Genomic DNA, 26,481 nt, shown 5'->3' with positions numbered 1-26,481 from the left:
GGCAGAGTGGACAGTGAGAGAGAAAGGTCTTCCTTTTGCCGTTGGTTCACCCTCCAATGGCCGCCGCGGTAGCGCGCTGCGGCCGGCGCACTGCGCTGTTCCGATGGCAGGAGCCAGGTGCTTATCCTGGTCTCCCATGGGGTGCAGAGCCCAAACACTTGGGCCATCCTCCACTGCACTCCCTGGCCACAGCAGAGAGCTGGCCTGGAAGAGGGGCAACCGGGACAGGATCGGTGCCCCGACCGGGACTAGAACCCGGTGTGCCGGCGCCACAAGGCGGAGGATTAGCCTGTTGAGCCACGGCGCCGGCAGTATATTCTTTTAAAAACCCCATGGAATCATCAATTAGCACAAAGATGACATCATCTATGTTTATGTAATCACACAGCAATGGAAGGTAATGACACAACAGCATTTATACCTATTGATACATATGCTTCATCATTTTTAAAAATTTTTATTTGAAAGGCAAAAAGAGCAAGAGCGAGGGAGAGAGAGAGGGGGGAAGAGAGAGAGTTTCCACCTTCTGGTTCACTCCTCAAATGCCACCAATGACCAAGGATGGAAACCAGGAACCAGGAACTCAATCCAGCTCTCCTATACAGGTAGCAGGGACTCAAGTACTAGAACCATTCCCTGCAGCCTCCCAAGGCGCATATTAGCAGAAAACTAGGATTGGAAATGGAGCCAAGACTCAAACCCAGGCATTCCAATACGGGTGGTGGTTTTCCCAAGCACCACCTTCACTGTTGTGCCAAATGTCCACCCCAATGTTACCACTTTGTTCACACCTTATAAATATCTGAATATTTCAGTCTTACTTGCTTTAAGTCTGTAGTCCTGAAGTCTAGACAGGACTCTGCAATTAACTTCACTTGTATCCTTCAGACAAACATAAAGCCTCAGGTTTTTCCCTTAAAAAGTTAGACACTTGGTAAATCTTGAGTTCAATGACGATGATTTCTTACACTTATTCACATCTGGAGCCACAAAGACAATCCTGTGTCACTGAGTAGTCCTTCCTTGATTTCCAACCTGTTCATTTCTCTCCACATCGCTCACTACAACCATAATCAAGTGACTCTTCCCATGTCATTTGTCATCAAAAACTTTCAATGGCTCTTCACTACCTTTGTAGCAAACAATAACTTTTTACAACATTCATAAATTTTTGCCTTAGAAAGTTTTCTACAACATTTGAACTATTTATTGTCTCAGGTAAAGCTATGCAACTGTAATGTTTCAGCGATTTCTTATGTAATTAGAAGGCAAATAATTTCTTCATTACAAGATACTAACCTCAAGACCAGCATTACGGCATAGTAGGTAAAGCCACCTCCTGCAATGCTGGCATCCATATGGGTGCCGATTCATGTCCCAGCTGCTCTACTTCCCATCCAGCTCCCCTGCTAATGGCCTGGGGAAAGCAGCAGAAGATGGCCCAAGTTCTTGGGCCTCTGCTACCCTACATGGCGGAAGGAGGAAGCCTGGAGGAAGCCCTTGGCCCAGTCCTGGCCATTACAGCCATCTAGGAAGTGAACCAGCAGATGAAAGATACATCTCTCTCTCTCTCTCTCTCTCTCTCTCTCACCTCCTCCTCCTCTGTAGCTCTGACTTTCCAACAAACAAATAGATCTTAAGAAGAAAAAAAAAAAAAAGAGCCACTGACAAGTTAAAAGAAAAAGTTACTAACCTCTAATGTTACAGTTTAGTTTTATATATATAGTTATATATACAATATATATTAGTTATATATACAGCTATAATGCCTAGCAATACTCCTATCATTTATAGCAATATTCATTTTTCAGTTATTTACTATTAATATTTACATTAGGAATCCACTCTATCCCTCACCCAGACAGTATTAACCATTCCAGGTGGGAATGAAAGAACAGGGGAGCTGGTCAGGAACAAAAAAGGACTGTAACAGAATTCAGAAGCAGCAAACTGGCTTTTGGGGACTTCTATAATGATACTCTCTCATCCTCACTCCCATTCCAAAGATGACTTTCTTTTACAACAATAAAGGAGGAGGGAGAATTTCATCAGCTTTGCTGGGTCTGAGTTTCACCATTTTACCTATTCCTAAAAAAGACCCACAACTAGCCTGTTGCGGGCAAGGATGTATATACCATCTCACAATCTCACAAACTGCACCAATTATCCTCTCAAAGCCTCAAGGCATGGGGCAGGCACTTAGCATAGCAGTTAGGATGCCATTTGTGATACTTACAAACTTATCTGAGTGCCTGCGTTCCAACTTCAGATTCACTCCAGATTCTAGATTCCTGCTAACATGGACTCTAGGAAGCAGCAGATAACACTCAAGTGATTGAGTTCCTGACACAACATAGAAGATGTGGGCTCCTGACTCCCTGCTTTGGCCTGGCCCAGCCCCCAACTGTTATAGGCATTTGGAGAGTGATAGGAGACATCTCTCTTCCTCTCCCCCCACCCCTCTGTCTCTCTGCCTGTCAAATAATTTTTAATGTCTCAAGATCTTAACCTTCTGTCCACAAAAATAAAGCATTTGTTGGCAGATTCATTTGGGAACAAAGCATTTTTTTATAAGCAGAGTAAAGAGTCATGCACGCTTCTGTCGGTCTGGTATCTCATAATTTTTATAGAAGCTAAAAATGTACTCCAGTGCCTTGTTACTCAAAATGTGGTCCACACAGCAACACCATGAACACCTGCGAACTTATTAGAAATTCAGAATCTCAGGCTTCTCCCCAGACCTACTAAATCAGAATCTGCTATCTGCAGGGTTCCCAGGGATGCACACGCGCACTGATGTAAGAAACAAAGGTTTCCTGAGATGGTCACTATCCTGCAACACGAGCTCCCAGTCATGTGATAGTTTTGGTTATATTTTATATCTTCAGATAAGTTTCATAAGAAAAAATCAAAACTCTTGCAACTCAATTTCAAAAAAGTATTAGCAAAAATCTTACTCCACAATTTTTCAAGTGACAGGTAACGTGAATTTTTTTTAATAGCTGCAGCCCTTCATCCAATAACCACTTACTAAATACTCATACTGTATTAAAAGACAAGATAAGAAAAGGGCAAGAAATTGGATTCTGTTACTTAGCAGTGGTAAGAAGGAAAAATCCCTTCTCAGAGCCTCAATTTCCCCATCTGTCTATTGTGGTAGTAGGGAGAGAATAGGAGTGAAATCTAAAGGGTGCAGAAGTTTCTTTTCAGGGGACAAAAGGGCTTTCAAAGTAGATAGTGATAATGATTACACAACTCAGTGAGTATACAAAATATAACTCCATTATATATTCAAAATGGTGAATTTTAGTATATATGAATCTCAATAAAGCTTTTATAAAAATACATAAAATAGGGGCTAGCACTGTAGCATAGTAGGCTAAGCCTCTGCCTGCAGCATCAGCATCCCATATGGGCACCAGTTCATGTCCCGGCTGCTCCTCTTCCCATCCAGCTCTCTGCTATGGCCTGGGAAAGCAGCAGAAGATGGCCCAAGTCCCTGGGCCCCTGCACTCACATGGGAGACCCAGAAGAAGCTGCTGGCTCCTGGCTTCAGATCGGCCCAGCTCCAGCCGCTGCGGCCATTTGGGGAGTGAACCACTAGATGGAAGACCTTTCTCTCAGCCTTTCCCTTTCTCTGTAACTCTCTCAAATAAATAAATTAATTAATTAATTAATTAAAGCAAATAATAAATACAAAAGTAGCACAAAGGAGGAGCTATTCCACTGTATTTCTGTGAGACAGTGAAGGCTTCCATGAAGAGAAAAAGCTCTCCTTTCAGAGAAAATAAGTTAGATTCTGAATAATGACAAGGTTCTTCCTTGATCAAGGACACAGGACTGCCACAATGCACTCTATAAGGGTCTTTGCTCACATAAATGGAGTGGTACTAAGTACTGGACAGCATCTAGGCTAGAGGCAAAGCACGTTGGAACACATAACACAGTCCAAATCACTTTTCATAGTTTGTACAGATAGGGCATGAGGCAAGTGTGGGACTCTTGAGATGACTCTGAGAAGGACAGGTCACGACCAGTAGCAAAGAACGGCAAAACGGCTAAGCACATGAATTCCCTAAACTTGAAGCCTGGCTCCACCATTTACTACCAGCTGGCCTTGGGGAAGGTGCTTGGCGCTTCTAAGTATCATTGTCCTTAGTTGCCAGAGGGGATAACAGTCTCCTCACTTCACAGAGGTACTGAGAGGACTAAACAAATTAATTAATCTTAAGTGCTTGGAAAACTGCTGCACTATTTATTATCTGGGTCTACATTTGAGCACATGCTATCTCTTTATCATCAAACAAAAGAGGGCTACAGATATAAAAGTGCAGATTAACAATGAATTCCTGAGTTGTTGAAGCATCACTTTTTATGATACTAAAAACCAAGACTATGCCACTAATTTCTTCAATTAATTAAAAAAAAATGTAATCCCTATTTATAGTGTACAAGGCAATGTGGGATGCAAGAGTGAATAAAGACTCCCTGATTTTAATCCAGATCACCGGTTAAAGGGCATGATCACCATCTAACAGCTGCCTGGTATGCTGTGAATCAACTTGGTGGTCTTGGTTTCATTTCAAATTCACAATTAGCTGCACTTCTCAGACCCAGTAACAAATAGCGTGAACAAAATGTCTTCCCAAATAAGGAACAAGGTCCACAAACAAATGTAAAAAACTCTGTTGGTGCTGTTTTATAGGCGTGTATCAATTTGGTACCTTAAAAATATAACATTCATTCAGATGCAAAGGTTATCATCATGAAAACAGAAAGTACCTAATTCTAACAGACAAATTATATCAGTGTTGGCAAATATCCATGATTTCAAAAGCACTTTTCTGAAATATAAGATTAAAACATTAAAAAATCCTTTGCAAGACAACACAGACAAATCTTCCACTTTCACACATGTAAATAGAAAGGGTGAAAGATCCAGGGGGCTGTTTTGCTTTTGGATACTGTGTTTATATCTACTAAGCTGAAAAACTGATGCATCTGTTTCTGTGGCTTTTTTCCTTAACATTTGGAGGACTGCATAAAATAATTGTGCGAGTCTTTCTCTTGTTTTTTTAAAAGATTTATTTTATTTATTTGAAAGGCATAGTTACAGAGAAAAAGAGGGAGACAGAGAGAGCCAGAGAAAGAGATCTTCCATCCAGTGGTTTGCTCCCCAGATGGCCACAATGTTAAAGTCTGAATCAGACTGAACTGAGGAGCCAGGAACTTTTTCCAGGTGTCCCACATGGGTGCAGGGGCCTAAGCACCTGTGAAGGCAGCAGAATATGGCCCAGTTCATACTCTGCTGCCTTCACCTGGTGCATAAGCAGGGAGCAGGATCAGAAGTGAAGGAGCCAAACATGAACAGGTCCCTTCTTTCTCTAATTAATACCTTGGAGCCAGTACCATGGTGCAGCAGGTAAGGATGCCACCTGAAATGCCAGCACCAATATGGGTACAAGTTCAGTCCTGGCTGTTCCACTTATAATCCAGCTCCCAGCTAATGGCCTGGGAAAAGCAGCAGAAAATGGCCCAAGTGTTTGGGCTCCTGCCACCCATGTGGGAGACCAGGATGGAGCTCATGGTTTCAGCATGGCCTAGTGCAGGCTATTGCAGCCACCTGCGGAGTGAACCAGTGGATGAGCAATCCCCACCCTCCTTTCTCTCTCTTCCTCTCTCTCTCTCTCTCTGTAACTGACTTTCAAAAATAAATAAATAAAACTTTTTAAAAAAAGAATACCTTCTAATCTGAAAGGCAGAAACAAAATAAGATCAATAAATAAAGCTGAGGCAGGTGCTTAACCTGCCAGTTAAGATGCAGGCTAGGGGCTGGTATTGTGGGGTAGCAGGTAAAGCTACTGTCTGCAGTGCTGGCATCCATTTGGGAGCCCGTTCAAGTCCAAGCTGCTCCACTTCTGATCCAGCTCCCTGATAATGTGCCTGGAAAAGCAGCTAGAGATGGCCCAAATGCTTTAGTCCCTGCACCCACTTTAAAGACCTGGAAGAAGTTCCTAGCTCCTGGCTTTGGACTGGCTCAGCTCCAGCCATTGCGACCATTTAGGAAGTGAACCAGAGGATGGAAGACATTTCTCTCCCTCTCTCTCTAACTCTGCCTCTCAAATAAATAATCTTTAAAGAAAAAAAAAAAAAAAAAAGACGCAGGCTGAGATAAACTCAGAAACTCAGAAGTACCTGAGTTTCATAGCCAGCTCTAATCCTGACTCTAGCTCCCTACTAATGCAGGCCCTGGAAGGCAGAGTGATGGCTTGGGTAGTTTAGTAGTTGAATCTCTGTCGCCCATGGGGGAGACCTGCATTGAGATCTAACCCCTCGCTCATGGGGGAGACCTGGATTGAGATCTAACCCTAACTGTTGTAGGACATTTAGGGAGTGACCCAGTACATGAGAACTTGCTCTTTCTGCCCCTGTCTCCCTCTCACTCTCTGCCTCTTGAATTAAAAGATAGAGGGGCCAGCGCTGCGGCGCAGCAGAACAAAGCCCTGGCCTGAAGTGCCAGCATCCCATGTGGGTGCCAGTTTGAGTCCCAACTGCTCCACTTCTGATCCAGCTGTCTGCTATGGCCTGGGATAGCCATGGAAGATGGCCCAAGTCCCTGGGCCCCTGCACCCAAGTGGGACACCTGGAGGAAGTTCCTGGCTCCTGGCTTCAGATCGGTGCAGCTCCGGCTGTTGTTACCATCTGGGGAGTGAGCCAATGGAGAGAAAACCTCTCTCTCTGTCTCTACGTCTCTCTGTAACTCTTTCAAATAAATAAATCTTAAAAAAAAAAAAAAGAGTAAGATAAATAGAAAGAGACAGACAAGCAGAGGTGGGCATTATAATGCTATGGGTTTTGCCAACACTTGGGATGCCCATATCCCATATCATTTACTTCTAATTCAGCTTCTTGATAATGTGCTGGGGAAGCTACAGACAATAGCCCAGGTACTTAGGTCTCTGTCACCCATGAAGGAGACCTAGCTGCAGAGTGAACTAGTGAATGGACAATCTCCTTCTGTCTCTGTCTCTTTTTCTCTCTACCTTCCAAATGAGCAAAACAGCCCAGTAAGTTTTAAAAGTATCAAAGAGTAAAAAAACAAGAGGAAACGATAATTAAAGTGAATTAAGTTTAGGAAAAATGAAAAGCCTTAAGTAAAATGAAACGAGGGAAATTGTCAAGAGATGAGGCATCTGTAGGAAGACATAAGTGATGGAACAAGAACATAAGACTCAGCCATTCTAGTTCATTGCCCAAAGGACAGACAAAAACAGAATTTATTCCTTGTCCCTGAATTTCAATTTGATCTCACACTCTATTGTCTTTATATCCCATGCCACCCCCTAACCCTGCATTCTTCCCCAGGTTTGGAAGCCTGGCAGGCCAAACCTGAAAGACCAATATGGAGAAATTCACCTCTGCCCCCTATCCCCACACCCACCCCTAGCCAATCTAAGAGATAAAAAAGCCCAGTCCCTGGGGTCTGAGCCCTCTGCCACATGTTCAGTCTGTGTGCATGCTGCCAGTTGGTAGCCCACCTCTAAGGATTTATTTTCTCTGAATAAATTCGGTCTGACTGCAAATTCGTACCCTGCCTCCTCTCTGTTTTGCGCCCCTTTTTTCTTATATTTGGTTCCCTGTGTGAAGAGACACCAATCTGCACCTTACAATAAGCACCTGGAATAACAAGAGAAATGAAAGTGAAATACAAAAAAAAAAAAAGTTTCTAAAACTTTACACAAGTACTGATGACAGTAACATTGCTACCATAATCTGAATGAAATTTTATATCTGCAAGATTTGCAATTCACTGTACTGCTTCTACAATATCATGTATTGTAGAATATCTACATGATATTGACAGATGTACACCAGAGCATAATGCTGACTGTTTACACGTTCGAACAACCTGTAACTGAGACAGTTACAGTCATATAAAATAACCCTCATCTTCTTTGCACTTAAGATATGCTTGGTATTATCCACATAATCTAGGCCGTCTTCTCCACCACACTCTAATTACTGAGATTAGTGTCCATTCACATAGCAGATGCATAAAAAATTTATTGAACAAAACAAAAATCACTGTGCAGAGGCAGAAAAGGGCCCCTGAATGGATACAAAAGCCCACCTGGCAATGGGAGCTGAAAAATGAAGGCAGCCTTCAGTTTGAGTCCTAGCTCCTCCCCTTCAGATCCAGCTCCCTGCTAATGCACCTGGGAAAGCAGTGGAAGGTGGCCCAAGTGGTTGGGTCCCTGCACCCACATAGGAAACATGGATGAAGTCCCTGGCTTCTGGCTTCAACCTGGCCCAGTTCAGGCCATTGTGGCCATCTGGGGAATAAACCAACAGGTGGAAGATTTTGCCCCCCTCCCCCTCAATCTCTCTGTAACTCTTTCAAATAAATTAATCAAAAAAAAAAAAAAAAGATGAAGAAGACATCTTTTTGAGAAAGGAACTGTGGCAAGATTAGCCTGGAAATGTGAATGTATAGGCTCCTGACTTTCTAAAGGATAACTGGGGAAGCAGAAGCTAGCTTTGATTCAATGAAAGGTTTGGAGGGAAGCAAGTAATCATGACCACAGCCAAGGATGGCCATTCATTCAACAAATATTTCTTGAGTGCCACTAGGAATTCAGTAGTAAAAGAGACAATGTGACTATCCTAGGGAACTTACATTCTTGTGAGGAGAAAGACAATCAACCAATTATGTTGATCATGGTCAGACAGTACCATGTACCACAAAGCACTACCAGGTAAAGCAATGTGAGGGTTTGGGGGGTTATTGGATAAGGTGGTCAGAGAAGTTAAAGTTTGACCAATGATCCCAGTAGAGTGTAAACAACTGGAAACAAGAGCAGCTGTTCAAAGAAAAGCAGAAAAGTCAGCAAGGCCAGAGAAAGGGAGTAGGAGGGGATCAAGTTGGTGAGACTTGCAGAAGCCAAGTCATGCAGGACCCTAGAGGCCAGGAAGGCAAGGATCTTGTATTTCTTAACATTGTGATAAGAAGAAACCAGAGGATTTAGAGCCAGGAAGTAACAAGACCCAACGTGCATTTTTAAAAGTTTGGGTTACTCTGACGATCAGAGAAACAAACCTTAATTGACTTAACAAAATAAATCTTAAATTATGAAGAGCCTGTCCTTAATATTCATACCATTAAAACTTATCCTATACAGGGATCTTATCCAAGAAGAATTAAGAAAAGAAACTTTAAATGTTATTTGTCATAATACTGCCAAACAACAAAAGGTTTTAAAATTATCCCAACATTAATCTGAACCTCAAACTCACTTGTTTCAATTTGTAGAAGGCATTATTTATAAAAGTGTTTTTTTTTCCCTTTCACTATTGACAAGGGAGGGTTGTGGAAAAAATGGATTCTTGCCAAAATGTTTCTATTGCCCCCTAGTGCCCATTCTAAAGAACGATGACCTTCACATATTAGCAGTTTGGAAATGCTATGAAACAAATCACTGGATTTTGGAAAAGAGCCTCTAGCATCCTCTGCTGACAAAATCTTGCAGGTGTAATTAAATTGCTCTGTTTTAAAGAGCATTAATTCTCCACTAAAGTTAATACCATTAAGCTTCTACACACTATTTTTTTTTTAGCTTTTCTTCCCAGTCAGCTTCAATCAAATTAAAATTGATCATTATTCAAACACTGGTAATAATGATGAGAAAGATTAAAAGAGCAATTTTGAGTATTTAGTATCCGACAATCCTGGTGATAACTGTTTACATGATTCATCTCATTGCTATCAACTCCTATGAACTAAAAGATTTTTATTCCACTTTTAATTCTTCAAACTTTCCCTACATATGAGGGAAGGAGACTGACTGATACAGGTGGTTGGCAAAGATCAAGGGCAAGAGGATGAGAGACCTCAGACTAAAAGACAGAGCAGCACAGTGGTGGCCCAAACTTGGACTCTCTCCTGTAGAACGTGCCAACCAGAGAGTCAGACAAAGTTCATGAAAAACAGGTGCTCACAACTAAAAAGCCACTGTTACATCTAGCCTTTAGTTACAGTCATAAAACTACAACTTTTGATTTTCTGTAGCAATGGGAAACAGGATAGCAAGGGTAATGAAAATCTTAAATAATCCCAAAGTCTCTACTTTATGAGTTACAATCCTCTTTACTCAAAAATATATATATACATATAAATACATATATATACATACAAAAAATATATATGCATATATATATTTTTGAGTCTATGGAATAGATACTTGGCCTATCAGCTGTTTGGAATGCCCACCTCCCACATTAGAGTGCCTGGGTTTAAGTTTCCATTCTCAATTCTAGCTTCCTGCTAACGTGCAACCTGGGAGGCAGGAGGGGATGGCTCAAGTAGTTGGGTCTTGCTGCTACTCATACAGGAGACCCTGGATAGAGATACCAATCCCCAACATTGTTGTAGGCATTTGGGGAATGAACTAGCAGTTTGGGAGCTTTCTTTTTCTCTCGCTCGCTCTCTGCCTCTCAGATAAATTAAAGAAACAATTTTTTTAAAGAATTAGAATCATGCACAAGCAACAGGAATGGTTAAAAAATAATTTTCACCTTTCTATGACTCCTTGCATCTAAATTTTTGTTACTTACATAATTCCATGAAAAATAACAAACTTTCAAATTCTATTTGCAAGAACAATTTTATTACTAATGCAGGTGAATAAAATAGAATGAAGGAAAAGTAAAGTCTGTCATCAAAAGAAATTATGGTGCACATTAATACTTCCAACCCAATGACTTCTACAGTAACATTATATACTATTAGCAACCAGTAACTGAAATAAAATGCATATAAAAATTAATCACAGTTGGGCAGTATAGTATATCATGTATCTACTAACAGTACTCTGGGAATTTTCCTTGTAATTCTAGGGCCAAATCATGTTTAGGGGCAGGTGCTTGGCAGAAAAGGTAGGACACCACTTGGGATGCCTGCATATTGGAGTGCCTGGGTTCAAGTCCTGGCTCTGCTTCCAATTCCAGCCTTCCTGCTAATGCACCCTAGGAGACACCAGATGATTACACAAGTACTTTGCACCCTGTTACCCACATGAGAGACCTGAATTGAGTTCCAGACTGTGGCTTCACTTAGCCAGCCCCAGCTATTAGACATTTGTGGAATGAACTAGCCAATGGAAGGAAGATCTCTGTTTGTCTCTCTTTCAAATAAGTAAAAAAATTTTTTAAAAAAAGATGTTGGGAACCAGCCTGGGAAAGCAGTAGAAAATGGCCAAAGTGCTTAGACCCCTGTACTCATATGGGAAACCCTGAGGAAGCTCCTGGCTCCTGAGTTTGGTTTGACCCAGCTCTGGCTATTGCAGCCATTTGGGAGTCACCCGGCAGATGGAAGACTTCTCTCTCTCTGTCTCTCCCTCTCTACGTCTGTAACTCTGCCTCTCAAGCAAATAAATAAATCTTGAAACAAAAAAATCTGATGGTTAAAAAGAGTTTTGACTTTTTTTTTTTTTTAGAAGGGAGTACAAGGAACTAAATGGGCAATAGAAATGCCCTACCTCAGGGCTCACATTGTGGCACAGCAGGTTAAGCCACCACCTGCAATGCCACCACCCCATATGGACACCAATTCAAGTTCCAGCTGCTCCACTTCCAATCCTGCTAATGGCCTGCGAAAGCAGAGTAACATGGTCCCAATACCTGGGTCCTGCCAACCTTGTGGGAGGCCAGGAAGAAGCTCCTGACTCCGAGCTTTGGCTGTCTCAGTCCCAGCCATTGCAGCCAACTGAAGAGTGAAGCAGCAGATGCAAGATCTCTCCCTCTGTCTTTCAAATAAATAAATACTCTGTTTTTTAAAGATTTTATTTATTTATTTGAGAGGTAGAGTTACAGACAGTGAATGTTATAAAATCAGAGTATAAAAAATGTACAAGTGTTGGCCGGCACCGTGGCTTAACAGGCTAATCCTCCGCCTTGCAGTGCCGACACACCAGGTTCTAGTCACGGTTGGGGCGCCGGATTCTATCCCGGTTGCCCCTCTTCCAGGCCAGCTCTCTGCTATGGCCCGGGAAGGCAGTGGAGGATGGCCCAAGTGCTTGGGCCCTGCACCCACATGGGAGACCAGGAGAAGCACCTGGCTCCTGGCTTCAGATCAGCGAGATGCGCCGGCCACAGTGGCCATTGGAGGGTGAACCAACAGCGAAAAGGAAGACCTTTCTCTCTGTTTCTCTCTCTCACTATCCACTCTGCCTGTCAAAAAAAAAAAAAAAAAGTACAAGTGTATACGCTTCTCAAACACACAGATACTGTTCTTCCTCCACATGTTCACCATGGCACTTTAAGTAGTGAGTGTGATGACACAACATGAAACTGGTTACTGAATCAGCTATGAGCTTAGATGGTCTGGACAATACATAGTCTAGAAATGCTGAATGCTTAAATAACTGAAAGGGTGTTAGGTTTCACCTAATGGGGGGATGAGGGGCTGGGGAGCTCAGGCCACAGTCATGAGAGGATGGAAACCCTTTTCTAGATTTGATAGGTTTGCCATATAGACGGGCCAACCGTTCTTTCTTCCTGTGAAATGGCACTGTCGCAACATAGCCGGCCTTCCCCACACCTGGGTCTCACTTCTTCCACCACACCTACTCTATCTCCTACCCTCACCCAATAAGGCCCATTAGCAGGTTTCCCCTTCTTGCAAATTTGCATAATGATTCACAGCCTTTTTCCCTAGAACCAAATCAGTAGCAAACCCATATGGTTTTTCACCTTTTTTTTTTTTTTTTGACAGGCAGAGTTAGTGAGAGAGAGACAGAAAAAGGTCTTCCTTCCGTTGGTTCATCCCACAAATGGCTGCTACGGCCAGCGCGCTGCGCCGATCCAAAGCCAGGAGCCAGGTGCTTCTTCCTGGTCTCCCATGCAAGTGCAGGGCCCAAGCACTTGGCCCACCCTCCACTGCCTTCCTGGGCCACAGCAGAGAGCTGGACTGGAAGAGGAGCAACCAGGACAGAATCCGGCGCCCCAACCGGGACTAGAACCCGGAGTGCCAGCGCCGCAGGCAGAGGATTAGCCTAGTGAGCCGTGGCACCAGCCGGTTTTTCACTTTTTAAATTTGTTTTCATTCATAAATATGGTTTAGCATGGAACTGATCTCTTGGCAGCTTTCAAGATACTTCTCTAAAGAACTCTTTAAAAAATTTATTTATTTATTTATTTGTTTATTTATTTATTTGAAAGGCAGAGTTACAGAGAGGCAGAGGCAGAGAGATAGAGAAAGAGAGGTCTCCCATCCACTGATTGCACTCCCCAGATAGCCGCAATGGCCGGAGCTGCATCAATCTGAAGTCAGGAGCTTCTTCTGGGACTCCCTCATTTGTGCAGGGGCCCAAGAAGCCATCTTTCTACTGCTTTCCCAGGCCATAGCAGAGAGCTGGATCGTTAGTAGAACAGCCAGGACTCAAACCAGCACCCATATGGGATGCCAGCTCTGCAGGCAGTGGCTTTATCTGCCACACCACAGCGCCAACCCCTTTAAAAAAAACTCTTAAATTACCACTGAAACACTTACTTCCTCTTCATCTTCTCCTTCATCATCATCATCATCTTCTTCTTCTTCATCACTAAGAGGTGGAGGTAAAGGACCCAGAATATCTGTCTCCATTAGCTGATCTGGTTCCCCTACCATTTTAGGAGGCAAAGGAGGACCAATTAACTCATCATCAGAAGAATCTGAACTCTCTTCACTTCCACTGCTGCTTGTGTCCCTGAAAATATAGAAACAAACTCTTTTACCTCTGCTGCAATGAAAAACACTCTGGAGAAAGTACTGAATTCTTACGAAATCTTGCCTCTCCTTTTAACAACTGAGTTTTTAATGTTTTCAAAGATTAAAACATCTCAAAGATTAAATGTTTACCTCAAATACTATTTTATGTTAAATAGTTTTTAAAACTTACCTATTTTACTCAAACACAGACAAAGATACAGGTAGCAGTAATTATACATTACAGGGGCAGGCGTTGGGACACAGCAGATGAAGTTATAACTTACAAACTGGTTATCCCACATCAGAGCACCAGCCCTAGGCCCAGCTGCTCTGCGTCCAGCTAATATGCCTGAGAAGCAGATGACAGATCATGGATGTAGGTCCTCACAACCCTTGTGGGAGGCCAGGATGGAGTTCCTCACACCTAGCATTGGCCTGGGCCAGACCTGGCTATTACAGTCATTTGGGGAGTGAACCAGCAGGTAGATGGTATCTATCTATCTCTCCCCCTCCCTGCAGCCACCCCATTTCTCCCTCTCTGTCACTCTGCATTTCAAATAAATAAACCTTTTTAAGATGTTTTTAAAATTTATTTAAGGTATACAAATTTCGTGTAATTCTTCTATAGATTCAGGAACACAGTGATACTTCCCATCCTATTCTTCCTCCTGCCCACGCTCCCACCCTCTTCCTCCTCCCTCTCCTATTCCCACTCTTTAATTTTTACAAAGACCTATTTTCAGTTTACTTTTTTTTTTTTGAGGGATTACATTTTATTGCAAACCTTTCAGTTCACTTTATACTCCAAAGATTAACCCTACTCTAAGAATTCAACAAATAGCATGAAGAAAAAAAAACACAGTTTCTCAACAGTAGAGACAAGGGCTGAAAATGATCATCAAAGCTTTACTTACTTACTTATTTATTTATTTATTTATTTAATTGAAAGGCAGAGTTACAAACAGAGATGGAGAGACAGAGAGAGAGATCTAGCTCCTAGTTTACACCCCAACTGGCCACATCAGCCAGGACTGGGCCAAGCTGAAACCAGGAGTCTGGAGCTTCTTCTGGGTCTCTCACCTGGGTACAGGTGCCCAAGCACTTGGCCATCTGCTGCTGCTTTCCCAGGTGCAAGAGCTGGATTGGAAGTAGAGCAGCCAGGATGCAAACCATCACCCATATGGGATGCCAGTGCTGCAGGCAGAGGCTTAACCTTCTACTCCACAGTGCTGACTCAAGATTTATTTATGAGACACCAGTGCTGCAAGCAGTGGTTTAACCCAATGTGCACAGCACCGGCTCCAATTTTTTACTTGTAAATCATACATTAGAGGCTCACTAGCTCATTATTACTTATAAAGAAGAGAGAGAAAAACAGAATGTGGAAGAAAAACTCTAAAATACTATCTCCATAACAACAAAAACCAATGAAATAACCAATGCCTCCGCTAACAGTAATTTAAACCAAAGACTGCCACAGGAGTAAACAAAGCCAGCTACGTACGGAAATTAATATTACTCCCGAAATGTTTCAATGAATTCGTATGCCAGGAGCCCAGAACTCCAAGTGTCCCATATTGGTGGCAGAAGCCCAAGCATCCAGGCCACCTTCCACTACTTCCCCAGAACCATTAGTTGGGAGCTGGACTGGAAGCCAAGCAGCCAGGACTCAAACTGGCACTCCCCTGTACCACAAAGCCAGCCCTTCAAGATAATCTTGGAAATTATTTCTCACTACTAATTCAAATTTGATAAATAATTCAAAGTTGCTAAATAAATTAAATGTAGCATTCCTGGAGTCCAAAAATATCTTACTCTCTAAGTTTTGTCTTACCAATTTCCAACCATTTTCTGATCCAAGGACTAATATACTCTCATTTAAAATCTCTATCAGGGACCAGCACCGTGACAAAATGGGTAAAGCCGCTGCCTGCAGTGCCGGGATCCCATATGGGCGCTCCTGGCTTTGGATCAGTGCAGCTCCGGCCATTGCAGCCAACTGGGAAGTGAACCAGCGGATGGTTCTCTCTCTCTCTGCCTCTGCCTCTCTGTAACTCTGCCTTTCAAATAAATAAATCTTAAAAAAAATCTCTATCAAACACTGCCAGGCTTTCTGAGACCGATCACCATCCACCATTCCTCTTTCCCATAGACTGTTAATGGCCTTTTTGTTACAATCCAGGTTTCCTCAAATATCATCTCCTCTAGGAGCCCTCAGGGAACACCTTTTGTAAACTTTCACACTCACTGCACTAGTCACCATTACCTTAATTATCTCACTTTGTTTATGGTCACTGCACACACGCTAAATTATCTTACTTGATTAGCTGTGCTTAAAATACTTTTAGCGGAATACAAACTCAGTGAGGAGATCTCATCTAACTTGCCTACTACTGTATCCCCACTGGCTAAGAGTATCTAACACACCAGATGTTCAATAAACAACAGCTGAGAAGACAGAATAAATTTATATGAACCTATTTACAGTCCCAAATTTTCTCCCTTGTGAGTAAAGCACAAGTTTTCCAGTATAATGGTTGAGAAGTCCCAGACTTCTTTAATGCAAAATTATTCAAACCACTGAGAGCTATAACCTGAAATGCTGACCCTTAGCAACCAAGCTAAGTTAACTGAGTTAACTAGCTCAGATGTAAGAACTAAACAGAGTACTAAATGGATCCACGCTGATTTCATGGCTGATTACCGAGGCCCAATACCCAAATAAAAATCTGCATGGGGCCGGTGCCGTGGCTCACTAGGCTAATCCTCCACCTGCGGCGCCAGCACTCCGGGTTCTAGTCCCGGTTGGGGCGCCGGATTCTGTCCTGGTTGCTCCTCTTCCAATCCAGCTATCTGCTGTGGCCCGGGAGGGCAGTGGAGGATGGGCCAAGTGCTTGGGCCCTGCACTTGCATGGGAGACCAGGAGGAAGCACCTGGCTCCTGACTTCGGATCAGCGCGGTGTGCCGGCCACAGCGCACCAGCCGTGGTGGCCATTTGGGAGGTAAACCAATGCAAAAGGAAGACCTTTCTCTTTCTCTCTCTCACTGTCTAACTCTGCCTGTCAAAAACAAACAAACAAAAAAATCTGCATGGATGTGATCATTTCTGTGTAACTTCTAATTCCATCTCTGAATTTGTTTCCAATGTGCACAAGCAAAAAACAAATACTTTTTAAACATATTTTCAATATTCTGAAAAACAAAGTCCATAATATTATGTCCAAAAATGTCCCTGAAAGAAAAAAATACATTCCATTTTAAAAATATTCTTTGGGGCCAGTGTAGTGGCAAAGCAGGTTAAGCTACTGCTTCTGACACCAAAATCCCATTTCAGAGTGCAGGTTTGATTCCTGGCTTCCAATCCAGCTCCTTGCTAATTTGCCAGGGAAGGCATCAGGGATGGTCCAAGTACTTGGGCCCCTGCCGTCCATGTGGGAGACATGGATAGAGCTTCTGGCTTTGGCCTTGCCCTGCAGAGCTGGCTGTTATGGCCATTTGAAAAGTGAACCAGCAGAAGGAAGATATTTATCTTTATCTCTCCCTTTCTCTATTGCTCTGCCTTTCAAATAAATAAATCCATTTATAAAAATTATAAAAATATGCTTTGATTCAGAATGGTGCCAAACTATACAGTAGAGACTGAGAAACAGTAGGTATTGAATGAGAAGGTAGTTAAAAGTCAAACCTGGGGTCAGCACTGTGGTATAGCGGGTAAAGCCACCACCTGAAGTGCTGGCATCCCATATGGGCGCCGGTTCAAGTCCCAGCTGCTCCACTTCCGATCCAGCTCTCTGCTATGGCCTGGGAAAGCAGTGGAAGATGGCCCAAGTCCTTGGACCCCTGCACCCACGTGGGAGACCCGGAAGAAACTCCTGGCTCCTGGCTTTGGATCAGTGCAGCTCCAGCCATTGTGGCCATCTAGGAAGTGAACCGGCAGATCGAAGACCTCTCTCTCTGCCTCTCCTTCTCTCTCTACGTAACTCTTTCAACTAAATAAATAAATCTTTTAAAAAAAAAGTCAAACCCTATTTTTTTCCTCAGAAGACTTTTAAAAGAGACTTTACAAAGTATTAAATAATATCAATAGTTGTACAATTTAAATTTAGGAACTAATTTATAAGCAAAAGTCACTTTCTGACTATAAATTTCTTAAATGCAAATGCCTACCTTAAAATTAAGTAACATCAATACTTCTTTCATATCCTCAAGTTATACTGCATAGGAAATAGGACACACTTCTCTATGTATTCAATCTTTGAATGGCAACTAACATAAACTTCTCTGAAGCCAATAAAAGTTACAGCCACTTGAGGAGTGAACCAGCAAATGAAAGACAGATATCCCTCGGTATTCTCTGTATAACTGTCTTTCAAGTAATTAAATAAATCTTTTAAAAACAAAAAAAAAGATACAATCTGAGTTCTACTTTAGAGTACTGTCCAGACAGGTAATATCAGAAAACTAACAAAGCAGAACAAAACAGTCTCCCACAGACGACAGTTCCAGATAAAAGATAATAGCAAAATCTAGTAGTCTCTGAAGAAAGGAATGACAACTTTTTATGGCTTTTTTTGTAGCGGTGTTCCTCATGACAGCTGGCATTGTGCTGGGTGACTGAAACTCAGACAGAAACATGCAGTTTGAACTGGAGGGCAGAGATCAGATGGAATATGAGAAAGGGCCCTCTAATGGGGGGAAAAAAAAAAACTAGAAAAAGGGACAATGGAAATTCTGCAGAAAACTCTCCCTGAATCTCTGGTTAAGACTTGAAAAACACAGACATGGGGCAGACTCCCAACAGCCCAGGTAATACAAAAAAGAATTGATCAGAGATGTCAACTGTTGCCCTCCAAAAAGAGAAAGTAGAGTTTGAAGCTATCAGCCCAGTTGTCTGTCTTGAGAGGAACATAATAGGATCCAGAATCTCTAAAACATATCCTTCACAATGGCCACAATACAACTGGACACACCAACAAACAGGAAATGAGGCCTATACTGAATTTTAAAAGGCAACAATGTAAATTCATTATTTTAAATGGTTTATCCATGACTTGATGGATATTTGGATTGTTTCAGACTTTTGGATATTGTGCACGTAATGAACAATGAGTATAGGCATCTACTTAAGTTTCTATTTTTAATTCTTTTGAGTACACATCCAGGAGTGCAATTCCTAGGTTTAACATTTTGCAATTTCATGTTTAACACTTTAAGTAATTTCAAACTGCTTCCCAATTCTTTGTATCTTTCTCTCTGCCTCTGAAATTTTTAAAAATAATTTTCAAAGAAGATTCTGCTCGGGGCTGGTGGTGTGGCCTAATGGGTGAAGCCGCTGGCTATGGTGGCAGCATCCCATATGGGCACCAGTTTGAATCACAGCTACTCCACTTCCAATTCAGCTCTCTGCTGTGACCTGGGAAAGCAGTAGAACTGCACCAACATGGGAGACCCGGGGGAAGCTCCTGGCTCCTGGCTTCAGATTGCCCCAGCTCTGGCTGTTACGACCATTTAGGGAGTGAACTGGAGGATGGAGAACCTCTCTCTATCTCTCTCTCTCTGCTTCTGTATAATTCTTTCAACTAATAAATAAATAAATCTTCAAAAATAAAAGATTCTGCTCAAAAGCCTGCATTCAGACACTAAAAAGATCTGCACCAGAGAACAGGTGAGTAAAAAATGAAATTATACAAGTGGCATTTTCTGTATTTAACTTTGTTGGAGATCTTTTTTTCCTACCAAAAATAGAAGAATGTTAATTCAACAGTAGATATTATATTTGACCAATGAATAGTCTATGAAACCAAGTTGATAAAAAATATATTTAGACACTGGGTTTCTTATATTTTATCCATATTTGATATCTATAATTTGGTTTTTTAAAGTTAATAGTTACACAGTATTATAGCCCATTTTAAAGTAATTGTAGCAGCTGCTTTTTCCTATAACTCAATAAACCTGATAATGTATGTCCAATCATTTCTTTTCTAAAACACATTTCAATAAGAGCCTACTTAAAAAGGTTATAATATATGCAAAATGCTTGAAAGATGAACAAAAGATACAAATGCCAAATTAAACATGACAAAATATGCAAAGCTGTCAACAACTCTCTAACTGTATATGGTTGTGTTCTATCATCAACAAATAGACTTCAACAGTATTATCTAGAATATTTTTTGAAATTCCATTCATAAAATAATAGGACTTTTTAATGTCCCAGGGATACACAACTGCCTAAAATAGAAGAAATCACTCAACTTTATATTATCAGGAGTTTTGCCTAAATAGTGCTAGGAATACCTAGAAAATGATATTTTAATAAAAGCCTTTTAAGAAAAATATGGTACCTAGAAGATGGTTTTGAGCAATCTCTGACCACATTTGAGCCTGAAGATGTTGGTTCAATGTCTTCATTTTGTCTTCTTAATTCTTTCTCTCTGTTCATTTCTTCCTCTTTTTCTCTTGCTTCTGAAAAGATAAAAAACTTCAACAGTTAGAGTTCAAAATCTGTCAGTATTAGAAATGCTGAGGGGCCGGTGCTGTGCCATAGTGGGTAAAGCCACCGCCTGTAGTGCTGGCATTCCCTGTGGGCAAAAATTCGAGTCCCGGCTGCTCTACTTCTGATCCAGCTCCCTGCTAATGCGCCTGGGAAAGCAGCAAAAGATGGCCCAAGTTCTTGGGCCCCTGCACGTGCATGGAAGACCCAGAATAAGCTCCTGGCTCCTGGCTTCACATCAGTGGAGCTCTGGCCACTGCAGCCATCTGAGGAGTGAACCAGCAGATGGAAGACCTCTCTCTCTGCCTCTGCCTCTGCCTCTCTGTAACTCTGCCTTTCAAGTAAATAAATTGGAAAAAAAAAAACAATAAAGAAAGAAATAAATGATGAAAATTAATCATCAGAAAGATGTAACTTATAGTGACAACAAAAAACTACCAACCTATGGTACAACCACTGTGAAAGAATATTGCAGTCCCACAAAAAGTTAAACACACAGAATGACTATCTGATCCAGCAAATCCACTTCCAGGTGTATATCCAAAAAATTGAAAGGAAGGCTTCAAAGAGATATTTGTACACTCATGTTCAAAATAGCATTATTTACAACAGCTAGAACATGGAAGCAACCAAGTGTCCATCTAAAGAAGAATGAATGAGGGAGGTGTGGTATAGCCATACAACAGACTATTAATACAACCTTCAAAAGGAAGAAATTCTGCCAGATGCTATAACTTGGATAAACTTGAAGATTACTGTGCTAAGTGAGATAGTCACAAAAAGACAAATATCATTACCACTTACATGGGGTAGCCTAGAGTAGTGAAAATCAGGAACAAACTAGAATGGTGGAATGAGGAGAGGTAATGAGATGTTTGTTGTTGTTGTTGTTGTTGTTGTTTTGTTTTTTTGTTTTTTTTTTTTTTGACAGGCAGAGTGGATAGTGAGAGAGAGAGACAGCGAGAAAGGTCTTCCTTTTTGTTGTTGGTTCACCCTCCAATGGCCGCTGCGGCCAGCGTTTCATGCTGATCCAAAGCCAGGAGCCAGGTGCTTCTCCTGGTCTCCCATGCGGGTGCAGGGCCCAAGCACTTGGGCCATCCTCCACTGCACTCCCGGGCCATAGCAGAGAGCTGGCCTGGAAGAGGGGCAACCGGGACAGAATCCGGCGCCCCAACCAGGACTAGAACCCGGTGTGCCGGCGCCGCAAGGCGGAGGATTAGCCTGTTAAGCCACGGCGCCAGACGGAGACTTTTTTAATGAGTATAGAATTGAGTTTTTAACCAGATTAACAGAGTTACAAAGATAGATGGTATGTTTACTGCAGCTCAATTCACAATAGCTAAGATATGGAATCAACCCAAATGTCCATCAGACTGAAGACTGGGTAAAGAAATTAAAGGATATATACACCATGGAATACTACACAGCAGTAAAAAAGGAGAGAAGAGAGAGGAGAGAAGAGGGGAGGGGAGGAGAAAAGAGGGGAGGGGAGGGAAGAGAAAAGAGGAGAGGAGAGGAGAGGACAGGAGAGGAAAAAGAGAGAGAGAGGGAGGGAGGGAGAAAGGAAGAGAGAGAGGAAGGAAGGGAGGGAGGAAGGAAGAGAGGAAGAGAGGGAGGGAGGGAGGAAGGAAGGGAGGAAGGGAGGAAGGGAGGAAGGAAGGAATCCTGTCGTTCAGAACAAAATGAACGAAACTGGAATACATCATACTTAGTGAAATGAGGCAGTCCCGAAAGGACAAACACCATATGTTCTCCTTCATCTGTGATAACTAAAAGAGCACCTAAAATGTAATCTATAAAAGTAAAATTAACACTTCAAGATGCAATGAGTTGGAACAGCTCTTGTCTCCTCTGCTGAGGAACAATTATTTTTTATACAATTTGTTGAACTTTTAATATAGTCACATGTGTATAGTTAACTGAAAATAGATTTTAGTAAAAAATAAGAATGGGAATAGGAGGAAGAGGAGGAAGGAGGTGAAAGTACGGGTATGAGGGCAGATTCTGTGGGAACAATCATTATATTCCCAAAGCTGTATTTATAAAAAGCATGAAGTTTGTAGTCTTTAAATAAAAGATTTCTGAGGAAAAAAGAGAAGATGGATGGTAGTGTTGGTTGTACAACACTGTATATTTAAAGGCCAGCACCGCAGCTGAATAGGCTAATCCTCTGCCTTCAGCGCCGGCACACCGGGTTCTAGTCCCATTTGGGGAGCCAGGTACTAGTCCTGGTTGCTCCTCTTCCAGTCCAGCTCTCTGCTGTGGCCTGGGAAGGAAGTGGAGGATGGCCCAAGTGCTTGGGCCCTGCACCCCATGGCAGACCAGGAGAACCACCTGGCTCCTGCCTTCGGATCAGTGCGGTGCGCCAGCTGCAGCATGCCGGCCGCAGCGCAGCCGCCAGTGGAGGGTGAACCAACGGTAAAGGAAGACCTTTCTCTCTGTCCCTCTTTCAGTCTGCGGCTCACTAGGCTAATCCTCCACCTGCGGCACCAGCACCCCAGGTTCTGGTCCTGGTTGGGGCGCCAGGTACTAGTCCTGGTTGCTCTCTGCTGTGGCCTGGGAAGGCAGTGGAGGATGGGCCAAGTGCTTGGGCCCTGCACCTGCATGGGAGACCAGGAGGAAGCACCTGGCTCCTGGCTTCAGATCAGCGCAGCACGCCGGCCGTAGCAGCCATTTAGGGTGTGAACCAACAGAAGGAAGACCTTTTTCTCTGTCTCTCTCTCTCTCTAACTCTGCCTGTCCAAAAAAAAAAAAAAAAAAAATAGTTAAGATGGCAAAATTCAGGGCTGGCATTGTTGCACAACTGGTAAAGCTACCGCCTATGATGCAGACATCCATATAGATGCTGGCTCAAGTCCCCACTATTCCACTTCCACTCCGATTCCCTGTTATTGTGCCTGGGAAAGCATTAGAAGATGGTTCAAGTACTTGAGCTCCTGCATCCACGTGACAGACACAAATTAAGCTCCTGAATCTTGGCTTTGGCCTGGCACAGCCTTGGCCATTGTGGCCATTTGGGGAGTGAACCTGTGGATGGAGGATCTCTCTCTCTGTCTCCCCTTTTCTGTCTGTAACTCTTTCAAATAAATAAATCTTTAAAAATGGTAAAAACTTATCTTGTACCTATTTTATTACAATAAAAAATTATCAACCTAAATGGCCAAATTGGGAGAATTGAATAAAATTATTTTCTAGCAACATAATATAAAATGCAGCCAATAAAAATGATAGAAAATACAGAAACTAAAGGAAACATTAACAGATACACTAAGCAAAACCAGGAGACTGAATAGTATGTAACCATGAATGAACAATGTAAAAAGATGATTGTTAAAAAGAAAACATTCAAAGGTAAGATCTTACATAATTCACTGGTTTTTTTTTTTTTTAAGATTTTATTTATGTATTTGAGAGGTACAGTTACAGACAATGAGAGAGAGAAACAGAGAGAAAGGTCTTCCTTCTGTTGGTTCACTCCCCAAATGGCCACTACAGCTGGAACTACGCCGATCCGAAGCCAGGAGCCAGGTGCTTCCTCCTAGTCTCCCATGCTGGTGCAGGTGCCCAAGCACTTGGGTCATCCTCCACTGCCCTCTCGGGCCACAGCAGAGAGCTGGACTGGAAGAGGAGCTGCCAGGACTAGAACCCGGTGCCCATATGGGATGCCAGCGCCTCAGGCGGAAGATTAGCCAAGTAAGCCACGGCGCTGGCTCCCACAATTCACTTTTAGTTTTTAATGTTTTCAAACATAAATGCAGTACTCTATTCATTTCTGAATTTTCTACACTGGATTTTTAGTTAGAAACCATCTACTAAAACTTTCCACCACCACATTAGGCTTCTAGAGTTGTTTACTTCATAAATATTAAAAAAAAATTACCAAAAATCTCTTTTTTTCCCTAAAATATCACTCAAACAACTGGGGGAAGAAGGTCACAAGAAGGTTGGGAATTTATGAATAGTTTCTCAGTGGCCACTGTCCTCAATATCCAGAGGTAATCTTTAACATTTTTTCCTTCATTTAATAAGGAGATATAGGGGCCGGCTGTGACATACAAGGTTAAGCTTCAGGCTGCCCCGCCAGCATCCCATATGGTCACCGGTTCATGTCCGAACTGCTCCACTTCTGATCCAGCTCCCTGATAATGCACCTGGGAAAGCAGCAGAAGATAGTTCAAGTACATGGGGTCCTGTACCCATATGGGAGACTGAGAAGAAACTTCTGGTTCCTACTTCAGACTGGCCCACCTCTTGCCAATATGGCCAATTGGGGAGCGAACCAGCGGGTGGAAGATCTCTGTGTCTCTTCCTTTCTTCCTCTGTAACTCAGCCTTTCAAGTAAATAAATAAATCTTTTTTAATAATGAAATACAATACACTGAAAATTTCCTACTTGGAATGTTGTATTCCTTACGGTCTTTTGCTGCTAGGACACTGAGGATGAGCAATGAGGAAGTTTGACACGTCTTTCATGTCAAACACAGAATTCAGGAAGAGGTAAGGCAAATACTCTGGAGCTCTAGCTCATGTTGATTTTTCTGCGAAATGCTGCATTTTTTTTTAAAGATTTATTTATTTGAAAGTCAGAGTTACATAGAGAGAGAGGCAGAGAGAAAGAGGTCTTCCAAAAGTTCACTCCCCAATCGTCTGCAATGGCCGAAACTGTGCCAATCCGAAGCCAGGAGCCAGGAACTTCTTCCAGGTCTCCCACCTGGGTGCAGGGGCCCAAGGACCTGGGCCATCTTCTACTGCTTTCCCAGGCCATAGCAGAGAGCTGGATCAGAAGAGGAGCAGCCAGGTTTAGAACTGGCGCCCACATGGGATGCCGGCACTTCAGGCCAGGGCGTTAACCTGCTGCGCCACAGCGCCAGGCCCAATGCTGCACTCTTGACACTGGATAAATTAGAAAAATAGCAGAAGCATGGTGTCCAGATGTAAGACAGCCTGCTCAGCTCCTCAGCTCACCATTTCTCAGTGAATGTTCTACAGCCTTTAGGTGAGAGTTGAGGGCATTTGCACTCTAGGACCAGCTTCTCCCTCAGGTGTTAGGGCCAATTCTGTCATTAATCAGGAAAGGATACTGAGGCAGGTATCATTAGCTGCCTATTCCACTAGCACTCCCTTGGCATTTCTTGCTAAGAAAACCACAATTTTCAGGGCTAGCATGTGGTGCAGTGGATTAAACTGCCACCTGCAAAGCCAGCATCCCATACTGGAATGTCAGTTCAAGTTCCGGATGCTCCACTTCCGATCTAGCTCCCTGATAATGTACCTGGGAAAGCAGCAGACAACGGCCCAGATGGAATTCCAGGTTCCTGGCTTCAGCCAGGACCAACCCTCATCATTGCTGCCACTTGGGGAATGAACCAACAAATGGAAGATTTCTGTCTCCCCCCACCCCCTCTCTACGTTTCAAAATAAATCTAAAAAAAAAAAAAAGTTATGACTTCTAAACAGAAATATATAGACAAAACAGCCTCCTTTCTGGTGGTGGTAATCTACACGTCCTTTGATATTTTGGGAACAAAACAGTCAGTTTAGGACAAGCCAACCCCCTGAAACTGGCAAAGCAGAATGAAGGAAAAAAACTTCTCTCTTCTCCACATCAGGACTCAGAAGATGAGTTTCATTCTAGAATCGTCTTACGAGATTCTAAATTTTGCTTATTTGAACCATTTTTTTAAATATTAGCTTGATTTATTTATTTTTGACAGGTAGAGTCATAGAGAGAGAACAGAGAGAGAGAAAGGTCTTCCTTTCCGTTGGTTCACTCCCCAAATGGCCACCACGGCCAGCGCTGCGCCAATCCGAACATATGGGATGCCGGCGCCATGGGCAGAGGATTAACTAAGTGAGCCACAGTGCCAGCCCCACTTATTGGAACCATTTTTAATCCTCTAACTTCTATGTACAGTCAAATGTATCTTTTTATTTCAAACGTATCTTAAAATCAGTCTTAATTAACAAAAGAGCAGCTACTACAGACATGGAGCTATACATAAGGTACTATTTTAAGCATTTCTTGGGGCTTGCATTGTGGCAAAGCAGGTAAAGCTGTGGCCTGCCCACCAGCATCCCATTTGATAAACAGTTCATATTCCAGTTTTTCCACTTCCAAGCCAGCTCCCTACTATTTGCCTAGGAAAAGCAGCAGCAGATGACCCAAGTGCTTGGGGCCTGCCACCCACATGGGAGACCTGGAAGAAGCTCCTGGCTCCTGGCTCCTGGCTCTAGCCTGGCC

The 26,481-nt window shown here is 42.6% G+C and overlaps 1 protein-coding gene across 1 annotated transcript in view; it reads right to left on the bottom strand.

Moving 5' to 3' along the window:
* The window catches only part of WDR70 (WD repeat domain 70), a 300,629-nt gene that overhangs the window by 258,458 nt on the left and 15,690 nt on the right, over nt 1–26,481 (bottom strand). Inside the window, exons 4-5 of the mRNA XM_062212004.1 lie at nt 20,092–20,212; nt 13,547–13,742 (exon numbers count right to left, since the gene is read on the bottom strand). Coding sequence (XP_062067988.1) covers nt 13,547–13,742; nt 20,092–20,212 — 317 coding nt within the window. The remainder of the gene's footprint in view (nt 1–13,546; nt 13,743–20,091; nt 20,213–26,481) is intronic.

Source organism: Lepus europaeus, chromosome 15 (assembly GCF_033115175.1).
Source record: "Lepus europaeus isolate LE1 chromosome 15, mLepTim1.pri, whole genome shotgun sequence".
In the NCBI taxonomy this organism is placed as follows: domain Eukaryota; kingdom Metazoa; phylum Chordata; class Mammalia; order Lagomorpha; family Leporidae; genus Lepus; species Lepus europaeus.
The sequence above is the reverse complement of the archived record's forward strand: the minus strand, read 5'-3'. Positions and strand labels throughout refer to the sequence as shown.